Raw genomic sequence first — 24,241 nt, 5'->3', positions numbered from 1 at the left:
GTCACTGTAATATATAACCATAAGCTAAAGCAAAGATAAAAAATGATTTTCTATCTCTCAGATAGAAATCATGAAACTAGGAAGTTTCTCCCTTTCCTACAGCTTCCAACTATCTTCCCTCTTGAGGAGTGAAATGGAGGATGTAGGTTATTTATCTGTTTAAGTGTACCATTTTGGAAAAAAATTGCTGCATATATAACTAGGATTGTCCAAGACCATTAGGCATTTAGATTCTATCTCCATAAATTTGTCACACGAACCAGGGATGCACAATGTCAGACCTGAACTTTTCACACTTTAGTTTTGAAGCCAGTTCCCCCTTAGAATTTACTCTTCGGAAAGAAATTCTCATTGAACTATAGATCCAGACATCAGGGGAAAGTCCAGCCTATGTCAATGATACCATAAGTTGCAAATGGAATAAATCTGTCCTCCTCTACCTTGATTAGAACTGACTTCCCATCTTCTCCACTATTCAGATTACATAATTATGTTCCTAAGTATTTCTGAAAATTAGGTCACTTCAATCTGAAAACCTGAATTCTGAATGGTCCTGCAGTTAGTATTGCATGTGTAGGGGGAGGTTTTTTGCTTGTTTGTTTGGTGAGGAAAATTGGCCTTGAGATAACATTCCTGCCAATCTTCCTCTATTTTGTATGTGGGTTGCTGCCACAGCATGGCTGCCAATGAGTGGTGTAGGTCTGCACCTGGGAACTGAACCCAGGCCATCGAAGCAAAGAGCACTGAACTTAATCACGAGGCCACAGGGCTGCCCCCCTTGCATTTAGTTTTAATATTACAAAAGAGAAAAAAGAATTATTTAATTCCACCAAACGTCACTATCTTCTCATTGCAAGGCTTTACTATAGAAACATTTAAAAATAAAATATTGCTATGCTTTGGCATCTGATATAAATGCACTGCACACAGTCTAGAATCTATTATTGGCAGGTTGAGGACACAAAAATTCACTCATGTCTTCGAAGGGATAACTTATTCATTCAATAAATATTTATTGAGTACCTACTCTGTGAAGGCAGTAGTGAAAGGGACTAGGAAGATGTTTAAGCTTGAATCCCCAAAGATAAGGATTCTATAGAACAGTAGGTAAGACGGCATGCATACAAATGATGGGTTTTCTCTAAGTGCCCTAAGACTGAGGCACCTTAGAATGGAGACAACACTTCTAAATAGAGCAATCATGGCATCATTTGAGAAGGAAGTGGCCTTAGAGCCAGGCAGAATTTCAGCAGGCAAAACTGAAAGGACGATATCCCTGGCTATGGAAAGGCCAAAAGGATGAAGATAATATTGAACCAGCTCAGCGTGCTTGAGATGGCGTGCAGAATGGGATCACATACACGTAGAAAGTTGTTAGGCTTTATTTTGGGGAGCTCTGAATGTCAGGTTAAGCATTTAGAGGTTATTCAGTACGGGGGAAAGGCATAGAAAGAGGAGTATGATGTTGAGTGGTATTTTAGGCAGATTAATTTGGTAGTCACTTGCTGGATGGATTGGGCAAGGGGGGGAACCAGATTAGAAACTATGGCGTCAGTACAGAGAGTGGAAAGGAAGGGGCACACAGAGAGTGTTAACACAGGAAAAGGAAAGCAAAGAGCCTGCACAAGAAATATCACCGAGACCTAAGTGACAATTAAACCAACTAAGGAATCAGAAAAAAGAGAAGGGACGGCACAGATTTCCCAGTTTCCAGTTCAGCTGAACTAGTGATCAATGGCATCATTAGAAGATGCTGGGAAATCAGGGGGCACAGCTTACTAAAATGGAAACTAAGTCGCCTTGCAGGTTTTTAAAGCAAGAAGCAGAGCACACTGCCGAGATGTACAGAGAGGAATTGGAAGGCATGTGAGTGGTTCCGGTCAGAGAGGACTGCGTGAAAATTTGGCAGTTGTTAGACTGGAAATCAGGTCTGAACATATATCTGTATAAATTCACTAAACAAGACGAGGCAGAAAAGTCTGGTTTTATAACTCATAAAGAAGTCTCTTCTTCAGAGCAAAATATAATAATTTGGATATCTATAGAAAGAGTTGAGATTAAAATAAAATAATACTTCTATTGACCCTTGTACCTGGAAGCCATTCCACCTTAAACACATCGCAGTCCCACAACAACGGCTTGTGTTCTCCACGACCACTGCCCAGAATTAACATCTAGCGTAGTGGATCAAAGGATTTAGAATATCATTATTTATTTGATTTATTTGGTAGGATCAGGTGATTTAGAATAGCGTTATTTATCAACAGGCTGGCCTATCTTTATTCTTGGCAGGTTATAAATATACAACGAAGGAAAAGAATGCCTAGGTTTATCAGTGAACGTCAAATTTTAAAATTTAAAATTATCATAATCAACACCATCTTCATGTTTCTTATTGATTCAGGAATAATCAGTAAAATCTTCAAAAGTTGGGTGCTAAGCAAAACGAGCCTGCAACTGGAAAACATCTGTACCGCATCTCTTTATTGGATTATATTGGGTGACAAATCAGCTGAGTTAATACCCCACTGAAAACATATAATTGCCATTGCTCTCATTGTCCAAGGCACGTCCTTTGGAAAGCTTACTTTTTAAGAACACAAAAATATCCAGTTTCCTATATTTTCTAAGTTAAATATTTGGATAGCATTTTGGATATGTCTAAATAAAGACTTTATAAATATGCCCTGTTTATCAATTATAAAAACAATAGAAAATGTAGACCATAGCCTATGTGTAGCTATATAGGAGAAATGACCTGTTTATAAGTTCCACATACTCTGCATGGCTATGTAAATATCCCCACAATCAAATCCACATCTGCAATGCTTCATAAATTAAGGATGTATTTTTCATTCACAAAAGTGTTTCCCCATCTTTCATAAAAATAACATTATTCAACAGAACAGCTTTCCATCTATTTCTTCATTTTGTTTGAATTAAATCAAATTGTTTCAATAAATAATAAATCTCAAAAATAAACACTGAACATACCATAAGCCTTATTGACAAGTCAATAAATAAAAAAACAATGTTTTGATTTCTCTGTACGTCTTAGCAAAATTTACAATGTTGCTAAAAAAAAAATTCTGCTCCCTACATTCAATAGAGTTTTGTGTTGTTTTTTTGGAAGTCAGCAACAAAGGCAAAATAAAAGGTGGAAAAACTCCTTGTATAGTTTATCAGAGAATCTTCTATTTTTCACATCTACTAGAACTGACTTTTCTCTAATAATAGTAATAAATTAAATAATCTCATTGAATACAGAGTAAAGTTAACCAAATAAGCAAGAGGATTCAGCAGTTGGTCTTAAAGGTTATTTTCAAGTTAATGTGTTGTTTTTTTTTTTAAATAGAGGTTATAGGGGCCAGCCCGGCGGTGTGCATGTTCTGCTTCTGGGGGCCTGGGGTTCACCGGTTCAGATCCCCGGTGGGGACATGGCACCACTTGGCAAGCCATGCTGTGGTAGGTGTCCCACATATAAAGTAGAGGAAGATAAGCATGGATGTTAGCTCAGGGCCAGTCTTCCTCAGCAAAAAGAGGAGGACTGGCAGTAATTAGCTCAGGGCTAATCTTCCTCAAAAAAAAAAAAATAGAGGTTATAACTTAAAATAAAAACGCTATCCACTTAAAAGCTTAAAATAAGATGGTGTTAGCCAATAAGACAATGTTTCCATCAAGGAACACCTCAGAAAATTAGAAAAATGTGTTTTGTTTTTTTAAGCTAAATGGATTCAAAATGGAAAAAAATAATTTTCTGCAGAGGTAAACATGATATGTATTGCAAAGAATGCATGTGTCCTTGACATAAATTCTTATTTGCTGACAAGGAAACCTGCTAAATAAGAAAGTTTAGGCTCAATTTTTTAAATATTATGTTTAAAATTTTAAAATGTACATCAATAATTCAGTCTCCTGTATTCAGTCATTCCTCTACTTTATAGTGCCAAAATAAGACTTTGTGGAATTTTCAGTTAGCCTCAGCATTAGGACTCTATGGAACCAAATGACTAAGAGGCATCTTCACAAACTCAGCATCTAATTTGATGCCTTTATTGACCTTACTCTTCCCTCCCGCTGTATCCTCTTAGTACATATAAAAGCTTCAGAGCAAATTTATTAGAATGAGTTAAGTTCTCAGAGGTTCTTATCAAATCCTCTGCGTCATTGGGAATAGAGAAAAAACTGTTTTTGCCGTAAAGTTACTAAAGAAACACAGAGGAAAAAAGCAACCTATATGAATGAGTTTCTTGACTCTTACTCAACTGTTTGTCCCACAACCTCAACATACACAACTGTCTGGGGGCCTCAGGCATGGATTATAAATACCTAAGAGTCACCCAAATCAGCCCAAGTATGCAATCAGGCACCTAACCATATATATTGTTTATATTGCATGTAGTAACACATATGTGCTTATAACCTCTCTTTTTTTCATATATTACACGTGCAAGGAACATCACAAAATTCAACAAATACAAACCCAAACCCCTTCTAGCTTCTCTAATAGAAAAGGACAATGGTCTCATCTAGTAGAGGCAAGGAGGCGTCTTCCAGACTCTGTCACAGTTTTAAACTGTGCCCTGCACACACTTGGTGTTATGTGCGCAACACCAAAGAAGACTAAAATCGATATTAAATTGCCAGCTCCAAACATCAATGGTTTCTGCAGTTAAATAAAGGCTGATAAGCTTGAACGTTAGTTTGAGGGAATAGCCTATTCTGTCCTTTCCCTTTCTATATTTGCTTTTGCCAAACTTCACTCAAGCTGGAAATAATCATAATAATTGGAACCAGAAGAAGGAAACAGCTGATGCTGCTAGGCAAGAAGAAATAAATCTGCAACTCAAGTAATACTAAATATAAGCTCCACATGAGCACGCTAGAACAGAACACCTGAGATAAGACAGCTCTTTGGAGCCGAATCTCCAAGTTCACGCTTTACAAGTGGATACATTTTAGAAATGCAATATTTATCATGTATCTGGATGCCACTGAGTGTAAACAAATAGCAGATTTATGTCAACTGTAGCAGTAAGACTAACAACTTCCTGGGAGGAGAAAGAAGACAAATAAGAAATGTTTGATTTCTGAGAAGAAAATATTCACACGAAGTGATAAAGCGATAAACTTTCAACTTCACAAAATAATATTTGTTTAAAAAAATTCAGAAAGCATAAAAACACTGTTGGGGAATTTTAAGTTCTTTGCATTTGTAGAATTTGCTCCTCATTTTCTTTGAACCTAGTCCTACTGTAGTATTTTCATGATTGCCAATGGGGTACGCTATGCAATATTGAGACAGCAGAATAAGAAATATTATAACACTTCTAAGATGCTTATGATTTCAGCATGGAAATTAGCAATTACTTTTGAAGTGTTTGAATCATTCTAACATGGGAGGAAGGAAAAGAAATGAATGTGATTTCTATCCGAAAATTGTGAAGCTTTGGAAAGGGAAATGGAACTAGAAAAGTGACACATTTGGGTGCTGTCACTGTCTGCTTTGTAGTTTTGGGCACCTGTCTAGGAGATCGGTTCATTAATCCTCTAGACTCTGCCCCATTCTGTTTCAGCAATACAGCAAAGTGAAGAGTAAAGGTTTTTCAATCAGGCAGCCACTTAGTACTGAGTGACCTTGGACGAGCTGAGTGACCTTGGGCAAGGAATGAAAACTCTCTATACTTCAGTTTCCTCACGTTTAAGTGGGAAGATAAATATCACTCTCCTCACAGAGTTAATGTGAGCCTTAAATGAACATAACTAGATGTGAAGTGGGACTTGTCATGTTTTCCTGGAATTGTAGCTCAGTCTTCAAAGCTGAGGCCAATGGGAAATAAGCAAGTTATTGATCACATTGATGGTAAAACCGTCCAAAGACCACCATGGTTCCCGACAGCCTAGATGAGAAGACCAAATAGCTGAAAAGAGATTCCACGAAAAAGATTCCTTGAAGGAATCTTAATAATCAATGCAGCGCCCTCTCCTCCTTCCCTCGCAGATCGTGCTGCACACAAGGGAGTGGTGGCTCACTAGGGTCCCTCCCAGAGGAGTTGCTTGTTGAATTCTTGAAAGTCATAGTTGCCCCATGCTGCTTCCCACAAGCAAAGTGTGAGAGTTCATTCTTGAAAGAAGATCTTGAAAGATTTTCCCATGAGCCTGGGGATATTCATAAAGTCAGGGATTTGTGCCTACTTCTTGCCAGAGAATTCTGAAAGTGGCAGCTTGGGTGGAGCTGCCCATGATATCTGAGCAAGAAGAGACGTGGCTGCGTTTCTGCAACATGATGGGCAGATGATGCATGCAGTCTCCCACGGCCAATTAGACACTAGCAGAAGGTGAGCAAAAGCTCTCTGGAGAGGACCCTGCTCCAGAGGGCTGCCTCCTGGACCACGGGGACAGCAAGAGAAAGAGCCTGGGGTGTGGTGCAGTGGGAAGGAGCTGAGCGCACAATTGCAATGGTCAGGTTGGGAGTCCGTCGCCTCTGTCAGGACATGCCGCAAAGACACAGAGGGGTATGCAGGAGGTGATGTATCTTTGAAGAACATACAAAGGTGCTCCGTAACAGAAAGCCAGCATCCGGAAGCCTGACATAACCGAGGACACATAGGGGCAGATTTAAAAGCCCTGGAGAAACCAGCCTTTGTTCCTGGATTCTTGTTCCTCCTCCTCACTTGCCCGGACCTCTGAGGAGACAGAAGTAGGTGGGCAGAGGGAGGAAGTGGAGCAAAAATTGAAGCAACAGACCACGCTAACCAAACACTCTCGTTACTGGTTTCCAGAGCTCATGATGGAGATTGAGGTCAAAAGCGAGGAGAACTTTGAAATCAGATGCAAGGTTGAAGTTTATATTTCAAACAGACTACATGTTTTTATACCCCCAAAGGAGGCTATTCTGATAGATGAAAGTAAAAAACAGGTACAAGGCAGGGCAGTGAGGTCCGTGGTAAGGCAGAGAAAAATTATTGTTTCTTGTGTGTCCCTTTTGAGCCCCACCTGTTTAATAAACCGGCCACATGAGAGAGCACACGTGATTGGAACATACTAAGTGGAACATACTACTTAGCTGGTACCACCATTATTACTAATGGTGAAAAAAATAAATAAATCGTTTTTATTAATCTCCCCTCAGTAAATTCAGCAATTCTGAAATCGGAGGGCTAATTTAGATATGAACTTCCAAGTTCAACATTCATAACTTCATAAAACGCCACACAAATATTTAAATTTAAAAAAATAAGAAATTTAGTTGATTTACCTACCAACCAAATACATCCAAAGGTCAGTGGAACAAAGAGAAGAAAACAGTAAATATTCTTAGGGTGAAAATGCGTACTATGCTTTTCCTTCACTGAAGGAGCTCTTATTTCTGATTACTCAGACAATTTAAAGATGTTTTTAAAGGGACAACAAACGAACACCATTTTATTGCTAATTTACCACGAACTGCTTAATCTACCACCTCTCCATTCTCCTTAGTTCTCAAATAGAGCCATTTTCTCTTCTAAAACAGCCTGGAACAATTCTCATCCTAGATGAAAACCACCGTTCTGGAGCAAAAGAGGCAATTTTATTCTCCCAATAAAGAAAATCTCTTAATCTAACTAAACTTCCAAGCTGCCTCTGATACAGGAGGTCTCTGGCAATGTCATTCCTTCTCAGCCATGAGCAGCTCCACTCTCTCGTGTGGATGAGCAATCGACTCAGCAACCTGGCTTTTCACAGGGCTCACGCTCTTCTGGACCAAGTAAGCACAGGTTACACACTGCTAAACTATTTTATTTGCATTTTCATTTTTTGAAACTATTTAACATACAACTTTCAAGTTAAACAGAAACAGATTCCTTTCATAACAGTTTCAGTGTAAGGATGAAAATGATGCTCAATAAACCAAGGAATTTTTGTCATGTAGATTAATCATGAGCAAGAAACGCATTTTAGAACAAAATAGGGCATATTTTGGGGAAAAAGCAACACTTTAAGTGAAATGAGTTTCATCATGGATGAGGTAGGTAGTGACCACACTGCCAAAAAAACTACCACAGCATAATATAGAGAGCTGTAAGGATATTCAAAAAAATGTATTTCATAATATGTTTTAAAATATTTTTCAAGGATATAGCTGTAGGCAAAAATGGCTATTAATTATGAACAGAAGTTCTTAATGTGTGTGATGGTTAATTTTATGCGTCAGCTTACTGGGCCACAGGGGCCCAGATATTTGGTCAAACATTATTCTATCTGTGTCTGTGAGGGTATTTTTGGACGAATTAGCATTGTAATCAGTAGACTGAGTAAAGCATAATTGCCCTGCCAATGTGGGTGGGCCTCAACCAATCAGTTGAAGGTCTGACTAGAACAAAAAGGCTGACCCTCCCCCAAGTAACGGAGAATTTCTCCTGCCTGACTGCCTTTGAAATGAGACATCAGTTTCTTCCTGCCTTTGGATTTGAACTGAAACATCAACTCTTCTTGGGTCTCTGGCCTGCTGGCCTTCAAATTGGAACTACACTATCAGCTCTCTTGGGTCTCCAGTTTCTGACTTCCTGTGCATCTCTTGGGACCTGTCAGCCTCCATAATCATGTGAGCCAATTTTTTACAATAAAATCTCTCTATCTATCTATCTATCTATACATATATATATTTTATCCTATTGGTGTTTATGCATTCATTTTATTGTGTATATATAATATACATATATGTATACGTCTTCTATTGGTTTGGTTTCTCTGGAGAACCCTGGCTAGTACAATGCATTTCAAATAAATCAAGTACTACAGGGAAAGAAGACCTTTATTATTCATTCACTCCACAAATGTTTTCTAAACATTCTACATATTTTCAGGCATCCTTCCAGGTACTAGGGAAACAGATACAAATTAGATGTGGCTCTACCCCTCGACGAATTCCAGGTCTAGGGCAAGTGACATATTCGACAGCTTTACTGGCAAACCATAGTTCTACAGCCAATGAAAATGAGTAAATATTTTGTCGTGATACTACGAACCTGGATCTAAATCTCACACGTCGATTCTGGATCAAACAAATGAACTTTGCAATATTGGGATGTATTTGCCAATCTTTTCATTTTTAACAAAATTCTATAACACATACAGTTCCAAATACTTCACACGTCATTTCAACGACCTTGAACTAGAGAAACTTCTTACAAGAAAGAAGATACAATTTGGAGTGCTCAAAAAGATGCGTATTCCAACCATCGCCATATGGAAACATTTGAATAATTCTGCATGTGAGAGGAAGGTAACTCATTACAAACATCCTTTCAACAAAGAAATGCCAGCACAACTTAGAGAAGAGTTTGCATTGTCAGGGTTTCCTGCAAATACTGCATAGAATATCGCACCCACGGTCAAGGAGCTTGGTCTCAAAATAGCACCTCACAGAATCAAAACATGAGGCATTGTTTAGCTCCTGGAACCTTTGAATTGAGACTAAAAAAACACAGCAGATAAAGGCAGCACGGTTGAAGACTGAGGTCTCACTACTGCTGTCTGTATGTAACTTGCTGGTAAAACCGAAACTTTCTCTTCAGTGCTTAACAGAGATACATTAACATGAAACATCCATCTATAATAAATACACCCTCTGCGATACAAATTATGAAGGACCCAATTTAAGAAGATAGGTTTGTACATTATTAAAGATTTACGCTACCCCCTGCTAGGTTAGAAGTACTAAGTAAGGAAATATACACGCAGGCCTGTTAAATACAGACATTTCTCAAATCCCCATTCTTGGCCTCTTCTCATCCTCAGGGCTCTTCTGAGGGGACCACAGCTCCTCGGAGGGCTACAGCTATGACCGACAAGATCACTCAGCTCTCCAACCTGCAGCTCCAACAGTTCTGTGAGCTCTAGACGGATGTGACCAACCTCCTTTGAACATCAGAAACAAGCCATCTGGCAGGCGCCTCAAACACTGGCTCCCAGGGCCTCATTTTTCTCTGCTCACTCTTCTCTTTAGGTAATATCAATAGGAGCAAAACGAAATAAGGAAATCGGCTAAAAATAAAAAATAGGCCGTTTTATAACTTAATTCTGTTAATTCACTCTAACTTCGATGCCTAGTCTAAATTGTTTTAAGTGAAAAATCAGGGATAAATAGCTCACGAATATAATTATAGTACTTATCACTAAGAGCCAAAATATCCTAAAAGTAGCGTGCTTTTTCTCCCGCAGTTGTCAAACACAGCCATCTTCGATTTCCGGAACAGCCTAAGGCCATTTCCCCTGTAGATTAAATTTTAATCTCTGTAGTTAATGGCACCTGCATCTACTCCACACACCCACCCGCGTCAGAAATCTCAGACTTCTCTCTCATTCCCGTCTCCCCTTCACCACTACCTCCCATTCAACTGGATAGAAATTCTAGCCATCCTGCTTCTAAAATCTCTCTCAAATTCACGTTCCTCCACACCCACGGCTGATACCAGAACTTAGGCCTTGCTCTCAGTTTCTTCTCCACTCTATACATCCCTCAAACCAAATTTCCTCACTGACCTCCCCCCAAAAAACAAAATAAAAACACCCAACCACTTTGATTAGGCTGCTCCCTTGTTCAAACACCTTCAGCGGGTTTACTCAACTAGAGAACAATGTCCACACTCCTTAGGTTTACATTTCAGGCCCTTCCCTAATAGGATTTCAAGTTTCCTTCCCAGAAAATTCTTCAGTTGCCCCTAGGAGTACTCAGGTCCCCTTTCTCTGGCCTCATTGATCTGCATTCAGTTCTCTGCTCAGGAGGGTCATTTCGCCCTCTCTCATCGTTGGTCGTGCTCTTGTCTCTGCTCTCCACCCCTCCCCTCCTGAACCACGGTTCACACTTTAGAGTCAGTCTCAGAAATACCCTATGCAGTGAAGCACCCCCTCCCCCAGCGAGCTTCCATCTCTAAGTAACAACATTTCCAACTGAACGGGGCTAAAAGTTTTACAGAACATTTCCACACGCGTCATCTTCTCTGATTCTAACCACCGTTCTGTAACACGGGAGGAGACTGAGACTCAGAGAAAGTTAGTCCCTCCACAAGGAAGGATAGCGAGGAACCTGGGACTGGAACCCAGCAAAGTGCTCTTACTCCAGGATCCACATTCTATTTTACACTATACTCCTCTGTTTCTTCCTTTCTCTCTAATACGCTCTAAAAGCAGGATGTTTATTTCTGTGCCATTCCACTAAAACTCAGTGTTTTAAGGTTAGCTTTGTACCCACTCCTCCGTATTCTTGGAGGGTAGGGGTCCGATCCTTATTCTTTCAATGCCAGGACCTAGCTTTAGCATGACACAAAACAAAAATAGAATGAATAATGATTTATTCAACTAATCAGTCAAAGGATCTTAATTTGCTAGAATATTTTTATATGGATGGGATAAAATATATTTATGTGACAAATGCAGAAATCTAAGCTCAAGTGTCTCTTCCACCCTCTCCTCTTTCCCTCTTAACCATCCATCCCCATGAGAGCAATTGTCTGTTACCCTTTCCTACTAAGCAAGCTTCTTGAAAGAGTAGGATGCACCTGCTTTTCCCAATTTCTCACGTCCTGTTCCCTCTTCTACGCTCTGACATCTGGTTATTCTGCACCATCCACTCCACTGAAATGGCAGCAAACAAAGGTGACCTCCATTTTTGCCAAATGCAATGGAAGCGTTCCAGCCACCATCTTTGTAACCATCTCTGCTGTGCTGGCAGCGCTCACCACTCACTCAGGGTGAAGACCACTCTGGTAACAGTCTTAGGTCCCTTCCTGGGATCCTTGACTTCTCGAACCTAGGTGCCACAGGATTTCTTTGTTCTGTTTGCCTTTACCTTATCTCAGAGAATAATTTCATATCCCCTAATCTATACCTTCAGCCCCAACTGCGCTTCTGAATTTAAGACTGGAACATTCAGACTCCTCCCACTTGAATTCCGTCCAGGCACGTCACATTAAATATATCCCAAGCGAAATTACTGTCTACCCAGATCTACTCCACGCCTCTAGTCTCTATAAGGCTTGATACTACCGAACAGAAACCAGAAAGTCAAGCAAGACTCCTTTCTCTTTGTCCCTATCCCAATCACCATGTACTGACAATTTTACCACCTCCATATTTCTCAACTCCTTCCCCTCATTCCCATCCCTATCCTCACTGTAATAGTTCAAGACCTCAAAACCTCTCCTCTGGATCACTCTGTAGCCTCTTAAACGGGCTCCTGCTTGTGTCTTCAGCATCCTTCAGTTAGGTCTCTTCATTGCCCACATATGTTCCACAAAATGTTGCCTACATTTTCCGGCACTGGAAACACAATGGACAATATGACCCTTGTCAATTCTGTTCTTAAAACCTTTCAAACACAGAGAGGCAAGGCAGTATAGTGGTTAGGAGCACTGCCTGGATCTGAATCCTGGCTGTGCGAATTATTAGGTGGCTTTGTCTAAATTTCTTAATCTCTCTGGGCTCCAGTTTTCTTATGTGAAATGTGGGACTAATGATAGCACCTGCCTTAGAATGATATGAGGATTAAATTAATTAACATTTATCTTAATGTTTAGAAAAATGACATATAGGCACTGCACAAATGTTTGCTATTAATAATACTCAGTGACTCACCATTCAGTTCTATATAATAGGTTGACCCACCTCTAATACCCCAAGCTCATTTATTACTACTGTCTATATTAAATTCCAGATCTCAGCACTTGGAAACTCTTTATCACATTCTTCAAAACCCTCAATATCAGCGCCTCCTTGCTTTTTCTCTAGACTTCTCCTCCCTTCTTTGCCTGGTCTTCTACTCAAGGATTGTCTCCTCCATGAAAAGTTGCTTGAAACCTCAGAAGAGACCAGGTGCCCTTCTGCTAAGTACAGGTCTTTCAAAACATTTATTGCATTGAAAATTTTTGTTTATAGTAATTACTAAACCAAATAGAATATGAATATATAGTACATATGATAATTATAATAATTTCAAATATTATATACACATATTTTGTATATGTTACACATATATATATAATTGAGCCTCTCCTATACTCCAGGCATTGGGCTAAGCATGCCATATGCATATAACATTCATTCCTCATAATATCCTTGTGAAGCAGGTTCTTTAATGATACCTGTTTTACAAAGGATGGAACTGACATGCAGAGATGTGAAATAATTTGTTCAACTCACATCTGGTGATCTTAATTACTGCACAGCACTGTGGAATTTCTGGGGTGGGATCAAGATCTACACAACTTTCTATGGTCACTCTAGAGCACAGCGCCTGCCACGTTAAGCACGACATTAAAAATAAATACATACAGAGTTTACGTAATTACTTGAACTGTAATCTATGATGTAGAATATCCATATTTCTCCTCCAAAATGTTTCGTCTTCCTGCCTCTTATTCTGATCACATCCTGAAAGCTATCTTTAAAAGATGAAAGAACATTCTCCTTAATGGTTTTTAACTCAGGTCACACAGACATACCACAGCACAGACGACTTGAGGGTGTAGACCATGTCTCAATGAAGTCTTACTCATCTTCTTATCACCAATCTCTAGTTCAGTGCCTGCTAGAGAACAGGTTACCAACAAATGTTTGGCGAATGATAAGCAAATGAATTCTAGCCCCGGGAAAATGAAGTTGGAACATTTTTGATGAGTCAGTTTATAATTATATAACACTCCTGGATCAATGGTACAGACATTTGTAAACACTATATAATTCAAAAAGTATTCACGTTGGTTTTGGCATGAGTTGTGGGCATATTTTTGTAGCTGATTTGCTTTCTTGATTATGTTCTATTTTGGATAATGTTAAAATGAATTTGTGTTCCTACATATTTTACTTCAGAATGGTTAAAACTTTCTGGAATTTAAAACAGAAGTCCAACCAGAGCAAAACTGAATGAGGTAATGGAGACATACCTAGAATTTCACCAAGCTTATGTAACAGAAAAATACATCTTCATTTATTCTCCAAATAGATTTCTCTTTTTGAAAGATCTTCACCAATGCTCCCCAAAACAATAAAATAGGAATAAAATGCCTATTTTTATACCATTTTACAGTTATATCAATCAGAAGATTTTGGCTGCAAAATAACAGAAAACCCAATCTAAATGGCTTGAAATATCTTGTGTAGTGTTACCTCAATACTAAGTAGTCCTGAGACAGGGCTGGTTCTGGTTCATTATTTCAGCAGTTCATCAAGGCGCCAGTAGCTTTCTATCACTCTGTTCTGCCACTCTGTACCTTTAGGCTAGCTCTCCTCGTGACCCCAAGATGGCTACAGCTGGTCCAGGCATCACCTCCATGTGCAGCAACTTTCACAGACAGAAAAGTGAATAAATCTGTCTTGGATCTTATTTCAAGAACTAAAAAATTTCTCAGAAAGTCCCCAAGGGACTTCACCTTACTTTTCATTACTTAGAACTGGGTTATAAGCCATTTCCTAAAACAATCACTGGCAAAGAGATGGAATTACCATGCTTGGCTTGGACTAGTCTAAGTTCATCCCTTTGGGATGAGGCCAGCCTAATACGAAACACATGGCACAGCAGCCCATCAGCATGTGGATGCTTGAACAAAACTGGCATTCTGTTAGGAAGGAAGGAGGGGAGCAGGAGGAGAAGAAACGCATTCCAGGTAGAAAACCAACAATACCTCTAAGAACTCTGTGGCTTTCTAAAGTCTGTCTGAAGGCATATTCAACAGAAGCAAAGCATCTCCCCAGTCAATGTTACAAGAGTCAACTTCCCCAAGGACAAAGGGCATCAGGATGCTCTCCACACTAGACAGTGAAGATTTTCCAATTAATTTTAAAAGGGAGACTTGGGATGAGAATGTAAAAGGGCATTTTTTTGACTCATGGGAGTAGGTTAGCATATTGTTTGGGCTATAAAAGATATTAATTTTACACAGGTTTTTTTAGATTTTTATGGTATATATGCACTTTATAAACTCATATACAGTATCATTCCATAGTGAATTAATTTGACATAAAGAAAATGGCTTTAAATTTAAAACATTAACATAATTAAAAATATTATATTCTCCATTTCATAACAAAACCTCTTAGGATCCATGCTAATTAAACTTAGTTTTTCTTGGCATCTTTATTTTCACAGTAAGGCAACACCAACACCTGTATTTTAGTGGAACACTTAGAAGTTAGGCATCATTTAACTTATTTTTAAGTGATTACTTCTTGAGAATTGTGATTTACCATATACGCACAGCGTGTTGGATCCAGTCCTCTCATTTTACTCTGGGACATCTAAACCAATGAAAATTTAAATTACTCTGCAAATGTGTTACCAAGCTCATGAATAAGCACGCCTCTTGTCTTTGCACCTTCTTTTGCTATATTAACAAGACATTATCCTAAGCATTATGTAGTCCATCAGCCACTTGTGATGCAAATTAAAATAATAAAAATCCAAACTACTAAAACCTGACTTCCTATTATGACTTCTTAACAACTAATATATACGAAATATAGAAATCATCTGGGTACTAGATAACATTATGTCTTGATCGTCTCCCATTATCAGAGCTATAAGGGTTAAAAATATCATTCACAGTTCAAAATTAATGGGTGACTATGCAAGCTTTTCAGCTAGATTTGTCACACATGGAATAATTTTATGTAACTCTTTCCTTAAAATAAGACTGTACCCTCACATGCATAAATGCCTTTCTGGGACCATTGATTTAAAAACTGGCATTGAAGCTTAGTTTTTGAAACGTGTGTGTGTGTGTTCCATGTATACCAAGAAGAAGAACAAACTTGTTGTTCTCTGGAGTGACTCTCCCACACTAAACTGAAGAAAAAGAAAGCATAGGTACTTCAACTGAAGCAGAAAAGGAGATCCAGCCATAAATAATGTTTCAGAAGAAATACTGAAAGAAGGTTTCAGTATTTTAACTGCAGACGGGTAAGAGCATCTTGATAGCATTCTTGTCTTCCAGAGGGTGATCAACTTCCTTCTGTCTATTTAGACTCTGGTCCTAACAGCAAAAAAATGGACATTCCCTAAGTATCTGACTTGCTGGAAAGGCAAGATTACAGTTGTTCACGCTCAGGGTGATTTGGAAATATGTCAAAACTTTTGGGCGATTTTAGTGACCCTTTAAGCCTAAATGCTTCCTATTTTTTTGAAGAAACTGCCTACTAAAGAGTTGCTTTAACATCCTGACACCACAGACTGCAAAGAAAGGCAACCTGGGGTCAACTGTGGACTGATGAGATTGCTTCAGAGATGCAACGCTGGAGGTTTCATATCCCTGAAACTTGCATGCTTGCAATCCAGCTAGTCAAATTTCCACAAGTTTAGGAAATGTTGCTAAATCAACCTGTGGGTTTCTACAGCATTCATTATCCTTGTATTCATATATATCCCTTCCTGCACACACCAATACAAAATACTGGGACAAGCAACACTGCTCACCTGTAAAATGAAAAATAGATATAACTGTTTTTTGCACTCAACATTATTACTCAGACATTCTCTATGATCTATTAAGTGATAATGTAAAGTGCAAAGAGCTTTTATGCCATCTGTAATCCACAGCAATATAAATAATTCAGTGTAATGTTGGGGAAACTCATGTTCTAAGAAACTTCTTCAAACATCATATAATGTGAAAAATAGATTAAAAAATATACATTTTTTTAATTAAGCAAGTTTGCCTCTTCCTAAGTCATTTCACACAGTCACTTAATAAAGTCCATGGTTATTCATGGAAAAATCTCAGATGCACGGTTTCAGATGCAGGAGTTTCACCAACAGCAGTTAAGAGGTTCAAAAAGTTCTTCCATCAATTTTATCATCAGAAAAATCAACATCTTCAAATATTTTACTTCACACTATAAAGGTTTATTTTTTCTGTCACATATTTGATTTTGTCTATTATTGTTTATATGACGACAGCCATGGTTTTGACAGTGATTTTTTTTTAAATGTTTAACTGAAAATGACACAAAGCCTGGCATGCAGTCATGTAACAATTACAAGAAATGTTTTCCAAGGTAGAGAAAGTCATAGAATCATTTCAAATATTGAAACAAATTTAATCATTCATCTAAAATATCCACTCATGAGCCAACTAGATCTTTGAAAATAGATACACTAGATGCATTTGAGTTAATATTCAAACAACTAAGAAAAACCTTTTTCTCTTTCTTCCAGACTATCCAAAGCAGTCAACTCTATATATTAAACTGAAAATAAATTCTTAAGGTTTTTAAAAAAGTAATCCCCAAATGAAGTCTTTTTTAAGAGCTGATAGCATGTCAATGAAATGCAATAATGGAAGCAATTATTAATTCTCTATGATGATAAGAGCATTTTGTAAGAGTTTTTAGCAGATGCATATCCCTACGCGAGTCTTTGATTAACTATGCAAATTCAGTAATTATGAACCTATAACTAAATTATCTATATAACATTAATTATAATTTATCACATCAGTCCTTACTGGAGACAGAAGAGAGGGATCTGGGAAGGGAATGGAATAACTAATTTTAAAAGTTGACAATCCTAAGAAAGTTGTAAGACCCTATTCCACGCTTCTTATCACAATAAATAGCCAGATTGTAGCTAAGAAAAACTTTTGAAAATTAATATTGGACACCGAGCTGGTTTCTATAGAATTCTAAGATGGGATCAATTCAACCGAAATGCTAAAATTCCTGGGGGCACTGGTAGTAGATACATTGTTGGCTGCTTCGTTTGAAAGTGTCAATATGGAGAATTATTTGCACTGAGCTACTGACCTCCTCACCAATGCAAAGTAACTTCTTGCTGAATTCTGATGTATTTTCCTTTATCACGTATGGTTGACTGTGAACACTTACGAATTAATTCTGTTTTGTTATTGCTCTTCTTTATGAGGTGCTTGATTTCTAGCTGAGAAGTAAAGCTCCGCCTTAAAACATAATACTTGTATCTAGCTATAGTCACATGTAAGAAGTATAAATAAATTCCGAAACTTAAATTAGTGAATTCTAATAGAATTTCTATGCTTATCAAGCCTAGAGTAAATGATTCAATATATTCACCAACTGTTTAGGAGAAAAGATATGGGTTCAAAGGGAATAATTACTGGGTGAAAATAAACTATGGCTAAAGTATAAAATAAATATAAAACAGCAGATCTTTACTCATAAAGGCAGCATCAGCGGGAGTTATTTTTGAAAGGTGAAAATAAGTTCCAATCCACTTAACAGCAGTACTCTTCACATTAATGCTTTCCAAAGAAAAGGATTTATTTTACTCTACAGAAAAACCTCAAGAATACTACTTGCAAATTACTCATACTATTAATTAGTCAATTACTGCATATTTTTCAGTTGGTCTTCAATTAAGAGTAAAATATCTTGAAAGTTAAAAACATTTCATAATGTCACTAGCTCAAAACGACCAGTATGTTTGGAATAACATTTACATAACGCATATTATCCACCAGACTCTACATCATTTAAATACACAACTTACTTAATATTCTCAAGGTACTATTACCACCCCAGGCTAGATAACTTGCTTATATAGCCAATACTAAGTGACACACTCTGAATTCCAAGCCAGGCTGTCTAGTTGGGAGCCTATACGTTCAACCACTATTCCATCCCAACTCTTAAGGGAAGTGATTCAGCCAGAGTCTGTTACACATTTGAAAGCCACTGTGCAAACTATAAGCAGTGAGTGTTGTCAAATGTGAAAACTTTTGCTCATTATGAAAGTGAATGTGTGAGTTTCAAGCAACAGAAATGGAAAGTGAGCATAATAAATATGCCAAAAGATTGCACGGTATAAATGCTAAGAGAAGAGAGTGGCACTTAAATCCTTGAGCTGTGATGTCACCCTGAGATTGCTCTCATCCAAAACAAACACAGGGAAAGCAAACGGTCATATTCAACATTCAAGGTCATACCATTTAAATTATGTACATCAACCGGAAAACCACAGTAGCATCTCCCATAAATTATGCCCAAAGACAATTGTCTCACTAACCTTATTCCAAAACATTAAAGCTGCTTTCTTCTAAAATAATTAACTGATCAAATTGGTTAAACAACTTTATCGTTTATTGGTCAACAAGATTCACATACCTTAAATTTTGACTTTCTAAATAAAAAGAAGCATACAAGCTTAACTCTATATTAGCCTGAAGTCAGCCAAAAAAAAGCATGACTCTTAATAAATGTGGACCTACTTTCCCTTGAAGACGCCTTTGAAAGGAGCAATAGGAGGGAGAGCAGTACTTCTCTAGAACCGAATTTCAAAGGCCTGATTTGGTCCTTGGTCCTCACAGGAAGAACTAGACAACTTTTTGCCTTCGTTTTCCATTGTGAGATCCTAAATGGGAAAGTCAGCCCAGGCTATGTAGTTCCCCATGAGGTATCAGATGCAGGAGAAGCCATAGCTCGAGGAATGTAGGACACAATGGTCTGTGTAAGTGGATGCTGTGAACTTCAGCGGCAAACTTTAAAAAAGAAAGAAAAACCTTCAGCAGAGGTCTCAAAATCAGTCAGCAAACTTCTTTCAGCTGGGTCTGCTGCATTAACAAGAGAATAGAACACAGCTGCTAATTTGGAATTAAATACTTCGGTGAGGAACGTTTATTATTATAAGCTAGAAAGCCACAGTTTATAAGAAATAATTGGATGGGACAATAAATGGCATTTTTCAGACATGACTCAACACTGTGTGGATTAAAAGCAGCTTAAATTAAAAAAGGAATCCCTTGAATTAAATGGCTTTAAAAAATGGTTTTAAAACCATTTAAATAATGCAGAAAAACTATGATACACCTATTTTGTCTAGCATGTCTTAAAATCCTAGTAGTTGACCTTCTTTTAAAATTATGATTTAAAATTATGACAACTGTAATGTAAAATTAGCCAAACAAAAATAACAATCTAGTAAACAATGCAATTCTATCTGATGCACTTTTTAACAATATTTTTGTTACTCAAATGACTCCTTTTCTTTGCAAAAATCTGCCTTAGTTTACCTGATTACGTTATGCAGTTTCTGTATAATATCCAATATCTGAATGAATATTCAAAAATCAATCATCTCATTAACATTTTAAAAATATACCTGCTCAACAAGCCACATTGAAGTTTTTCAGCTACGCTAGCTTATTGGCTCTCTAGAAATAAAACTACTGAGTCAAGAGTTTCTAAATATTTTCTCAGCAAGTGAAATCTGTTGTAAAACCCAAGACATATAGGCACTATCTCTATGTCAGGTTCTGAAAATTTCACTTTGCTTACAATGATAAATAAAATAAACCTATCTATATTTTGGTAAGGGAAAGAATGATTTCACCAAGGGAACGCTACAGACACACCACCATATCTAGAAGAATACACAAGAGGATTATATTTCCCACAAAAGCTAAAAGAAGCAATTGATTTTCTTTTTTGGTCAACGGAGATTCAGAAGGTGAAATCACGTTCCCGTGCGCTCTGGGAACATCATTCGCAACATCAATCATCAACGACCCAGCGAAGCCCAGAACTGAGGATTAATACGGAATGAAAAGAGATTTTTCCTTAAATATATCACTTTATCTGCACGTATTTCAGGAGTTCCAAAAGCAATAAGCTTCCAAACAAAATATAATACAGAAATTGAGTGATCAGAGACTACTTTGGATCAATTATGGCAGGATTTAACTGACATGGAGTCTAGGTTGCCATCTTACAAAGAAATCCATGGCGTGTGGTCATTTTGGCCTCTTCAGAAACACCCATGATGGGGGCCTCATGAATTCACAATATAGCCCACAGATTTTCAGAAAGCTCTGTTAGAAAGCTGATCTTAATCAAGATAAAGATGCCTCATCCTTCAAAAATTTCCATAGATTCATCTTAGTTTTGTGCAGTGGAGTATTACAGGATAGTCAGAACTCCTTTTCTTACTTGATAGCTTTTCAATATTTAATGATAGCTTTCATGCCCTCACTTTTCCAAGTTAAGTCTTTCTGCTGGATTTGATAGAATATATCTACAATACCCAAGCATCTCCCTTCCTTTCTTTTCTAGATACATTCTTGCTGTTAGAATTATATTCTGCCAGGGTGCATCCCAAAATGTAGTGCTCAGAATGAATACAACATTAAAATGGGATCATCACTGCCAACCATAACAGGACCATCACCTCCTAAGATGGTGCCATTTGTCCAATTTAACAGCGCATTAACTCTGGCAGCCACTTTCCACCACAAAAACCAAGCTTGTGGCCAACAAAACCATGGTCATTAACTGCGCAATGGATCTCTTGAACTCAAAACCAGAACTTGATATGTACAGCTATAAGATAGTATTATAGCATCAAATATGTTAACACGAACCCCTATATTTGAGCCTCTGCTACATCACCTTGAGAAATACCAAGATACTCTGTTTCCTCCCTAATTCCTGTTCTTCATTTTCATAGGCTATTGAGCGTCAGCGACCTACAAGACAACCTTTACATTAGCCCAGCTCAAGTCATCAGCTGTTAATACTCAAGAACTCCCAATGGAAACGTTTTCTTGTATGCCAATTTACATTCAAGAAATTTCGCCTGAGACTTATTTTTCACTTGTTTACTTTTAAAATTGGTTTCATAGAGAAGAGCATCTCCCTATGAGTGTTTCTGGACAGCTGATCATGCAGTAAGACTAAGTGATTGCTCAAACGCAGGCAGTGACGCGCTCCATTCCATCTCTGAGGCAGGGCAACCGTAAGATTACCAACAAACTTTCACATTGAGATGAATATACACACAGACATACACACCACACATGCAATGTGCCTGTGAGTGTGGAAAACGAAGATAAACTATTCTATTCCAGTTAAAGTGGTCCTCTTTGCAAGAAACTTTTCTCTCACTCTTTCCTCTCTGAAGCAAAGACAGTCATTGAGGTCTGCGAGATCTCAGTCTCCCTAAATCCTCATTACAGCCTTCAGCTGAGGCTCATCCAAGCCAGGTGGGAGCTGAGGCAGCCTGAAGTGTAACCAGCTGTTTGCCCAGCTCCTGCTCACAAACACCTCCTGCAAATCCGAGGCCAGGGGACAGTACAACCACACTGAACTTGCAGTCAACGAAGGCGACCCCTGAGGAAAGCACACTCGGGGGACCACGTCTCCCCTCCCGACCCCCGGACGCTGGGACCCGCTCCGCGCGCCGCCTCCCGCGGGCCGGCCAGGGGCGAGCGCCCGGGTTTGTCAGCGCGCACGTGACTCGCGGGGCCACATGACTCGGCCCGGGGCGGGGGAGGGGACCGAGGAGTGCAGCAGGGGAAAAGTTCAGGAAGACCCGTCAGAGCGCCCAAAGCAATCCGTCCCTTGCCGTCTCCGTCCGCTAGCGGCTCCGGCATCCTTAGGAGAGGGCTGCGGATCTACGCGCTCCCCAGCGCAGCTCCCGAAAGGGGGGGCGTAGTTCCCCGCTCGCCCTGCCGCCCCCCTCTCGTCCCCGGCCCTGCTGGTGTTGCCGCTGCAACCTCCAGTTGCTCCTTCCTCCTCTTCCTCCCTTTCCCCCATCCTTCCCTCCTTCCTTCCCCCAAAAGCGCATCACCCACTGCGGGCGATGCCACTGACGCACATTCAATTTGCCCCGGGAGCTCGCCTGCACCTCGGAGGTCAGACCAGGCCGAACCTCTTCCAAAGGGCAGGATGGAACTGCGCAAACAAAGTTGCACGCCACACCGCCACCTGCCCCTCCCTGCCAGGCAGCCCCCCGTTCGCCTCCCCTGCAGAGCTCGCTCGCTCCGCCGGCGTTCTCTCGACCTCGCCCCGCCATCGCGCAACACACCCCCTTCCTCGCGCGAGCCCACCCTCCCGCCGCCCCGCGCGCCGAGCGGTCCGGGCGCCCGGCACAGCCCCGAGCCCGCCGCTGCGCTCACCTTGCTTGACACACTTGAGCCGGAGGGGGTCCTTGCAGTGTTTGATGACGGCCAGCACGTCCCTGATGGTGAGCCCCGCCACGGGGGTCTCGTTCACTTCCAGCAGCAGCTCCTCCGACACCAACTTGCTGCCGCTCTCATAGGCCACCTTGCCCGGCTTCACCTCCCCCAGGTAGGGGAACTGTCCGTTCTCCGCGCCCCCCTTCAGTTCGAAGCCCAGCTGGCCCTCTGGGTTCCTGCCAATGACACTCTCGTGGACTTTGCTAGTCCAGTGGCTTTTCTTTTTCAAGCTTTTGGACATGGCAGTGGGGTGAGTCGCCTCAGCTCCTGAGGGGTTCCTTTGGGCTGGAGGGGTTGGTGTGAGAGAATGAGGATGGAGGAGCGAGGGGGGCCAGAGGTGACAGGAGCAGACTTTGCTCCCTCCCTCTCTGCTCGGTGCTTTGCCTCTTCTTTGGATGGAGTGTGGACGAGGAAGGGGGAGGATGCGAGGGGCGGCTGGGCAGAGGTAAGGGAGCTCGGGGAGGTGGTGCCGGCCCCGGAATGACACTCAGGGCTGTGGCCCCGCGGCGGAGGAGAGCTGTGGCGGCGGCGGCGGCAGCCGGAGCCGAGCTGGTGAGCGGCCGGGTGGGGGTGGGGAAGGAGGGTAGGGATGCCGGGGGCCACTCCTGCGCGCGGCGAGTGGAAGCGCGCGCGCCCTGGGTGTGTGTTGTTAGCTGATATCCATGGCAGCTGCAGTGGCAGTGGCAGGGGCCGTGTGTGTGAGTGTGTGAGTGTGTGCACTAGTTGTACTGGACTGGCAGGAGGGGAGGGGGCAGGGGGGCGGGAGCAGGCTGGAGGGGGAGCAGGGGCGCGCGCGCGCGCCGGGTGGGGAGCCGCTCCGCCGCCGTCTCTCTCGCTGGCTCGCTCCCTCCCTCCCTCCGCAGCTTGACCCGGTAGTGAAGGCGGGGAGAGAGGCAGGCTGGGTCCGCCTGGCGGCCTCCGCGAGGAGGCGGGAGCGGAGAGGAGGGCCCCGAGGCCCGCGCGGGGAGGCCGCAGGGAGGGCGGCGGGGCTGCGCGCCCAGGACGCCCGCCTCCCCCGGTGCGGCCCGGGCTGCGGCGACGCGTCGTGGCCTGGACGAGGGGCGCCGGGGCCAGCGCTGCGGCTGTCGGTCCGGGGGTCCTCCTGCGAGGTCCTCCTGCGGGGTCCTGCGGGATGCAGGGGCCGAGCTGGCGGCGGGCGCGGGACTGCGGGGCGGGCCTGGGCGCAGGAGTTCCCAACTGCGACAGGCTCTGCCTCCCCGTGTGGACGGACCCGACGCCGAGTTTGCAGAACGCCCCTCCGAGGAGCGGGAAGTTGCGGAGAG

The 24,241-nt window shown here is 40.9% G+C and overlaps 1 protein-coding gene across 2 annotated transcripts in view; it reads right to left on the bottom strand.

Moving 5' to 3' along the window:
- MAGI2 (membrane associated guanylate kinase, WW and PDZ domain containing 2) overlaps positions 1 to 23,207 on the bottom strand; it is a 1,189,042-nt gene extending 1,165,835 nt beyond the window's left edge. For both annotated transcript variants that reach the window (XM_046668813.1, XM_046668814.1), the window contains exon 1: positions 22,899 to 23,207. In XM_046668813.1, the coding sequence (XP_046524769.1) occupies positions 22,899 to 23,199 (301 nt within the window). In that variant the 5' untranslated portion in view covers positions 23,200 to 23,207. The remainder of the gene's footprint in view (positions 1 to 22,898) is intronic.
- Positions 23,208 to 24,241: the final 1,034 nt, after the last annotated feature.

Source organism: Equus quagga, chromosome 8, assembly GCF_021613505.1.
Source record: "Equus quagga isolate Etosha38 chromosome 8, UCLA_HA_Equagga_1.0, whole genome shotgun sequence".
Lineage (NCBI taxonomy): Eukaryota > Metazoa > Chordata > Mammalia > Perissodactyla > Equidae > Equus > Equus quagga.
The sequence above is the reverse complement of the archived record's forward strand: the minus strand, read 5'-3'. Positions and strand labels throughout refer to the sequence as shown.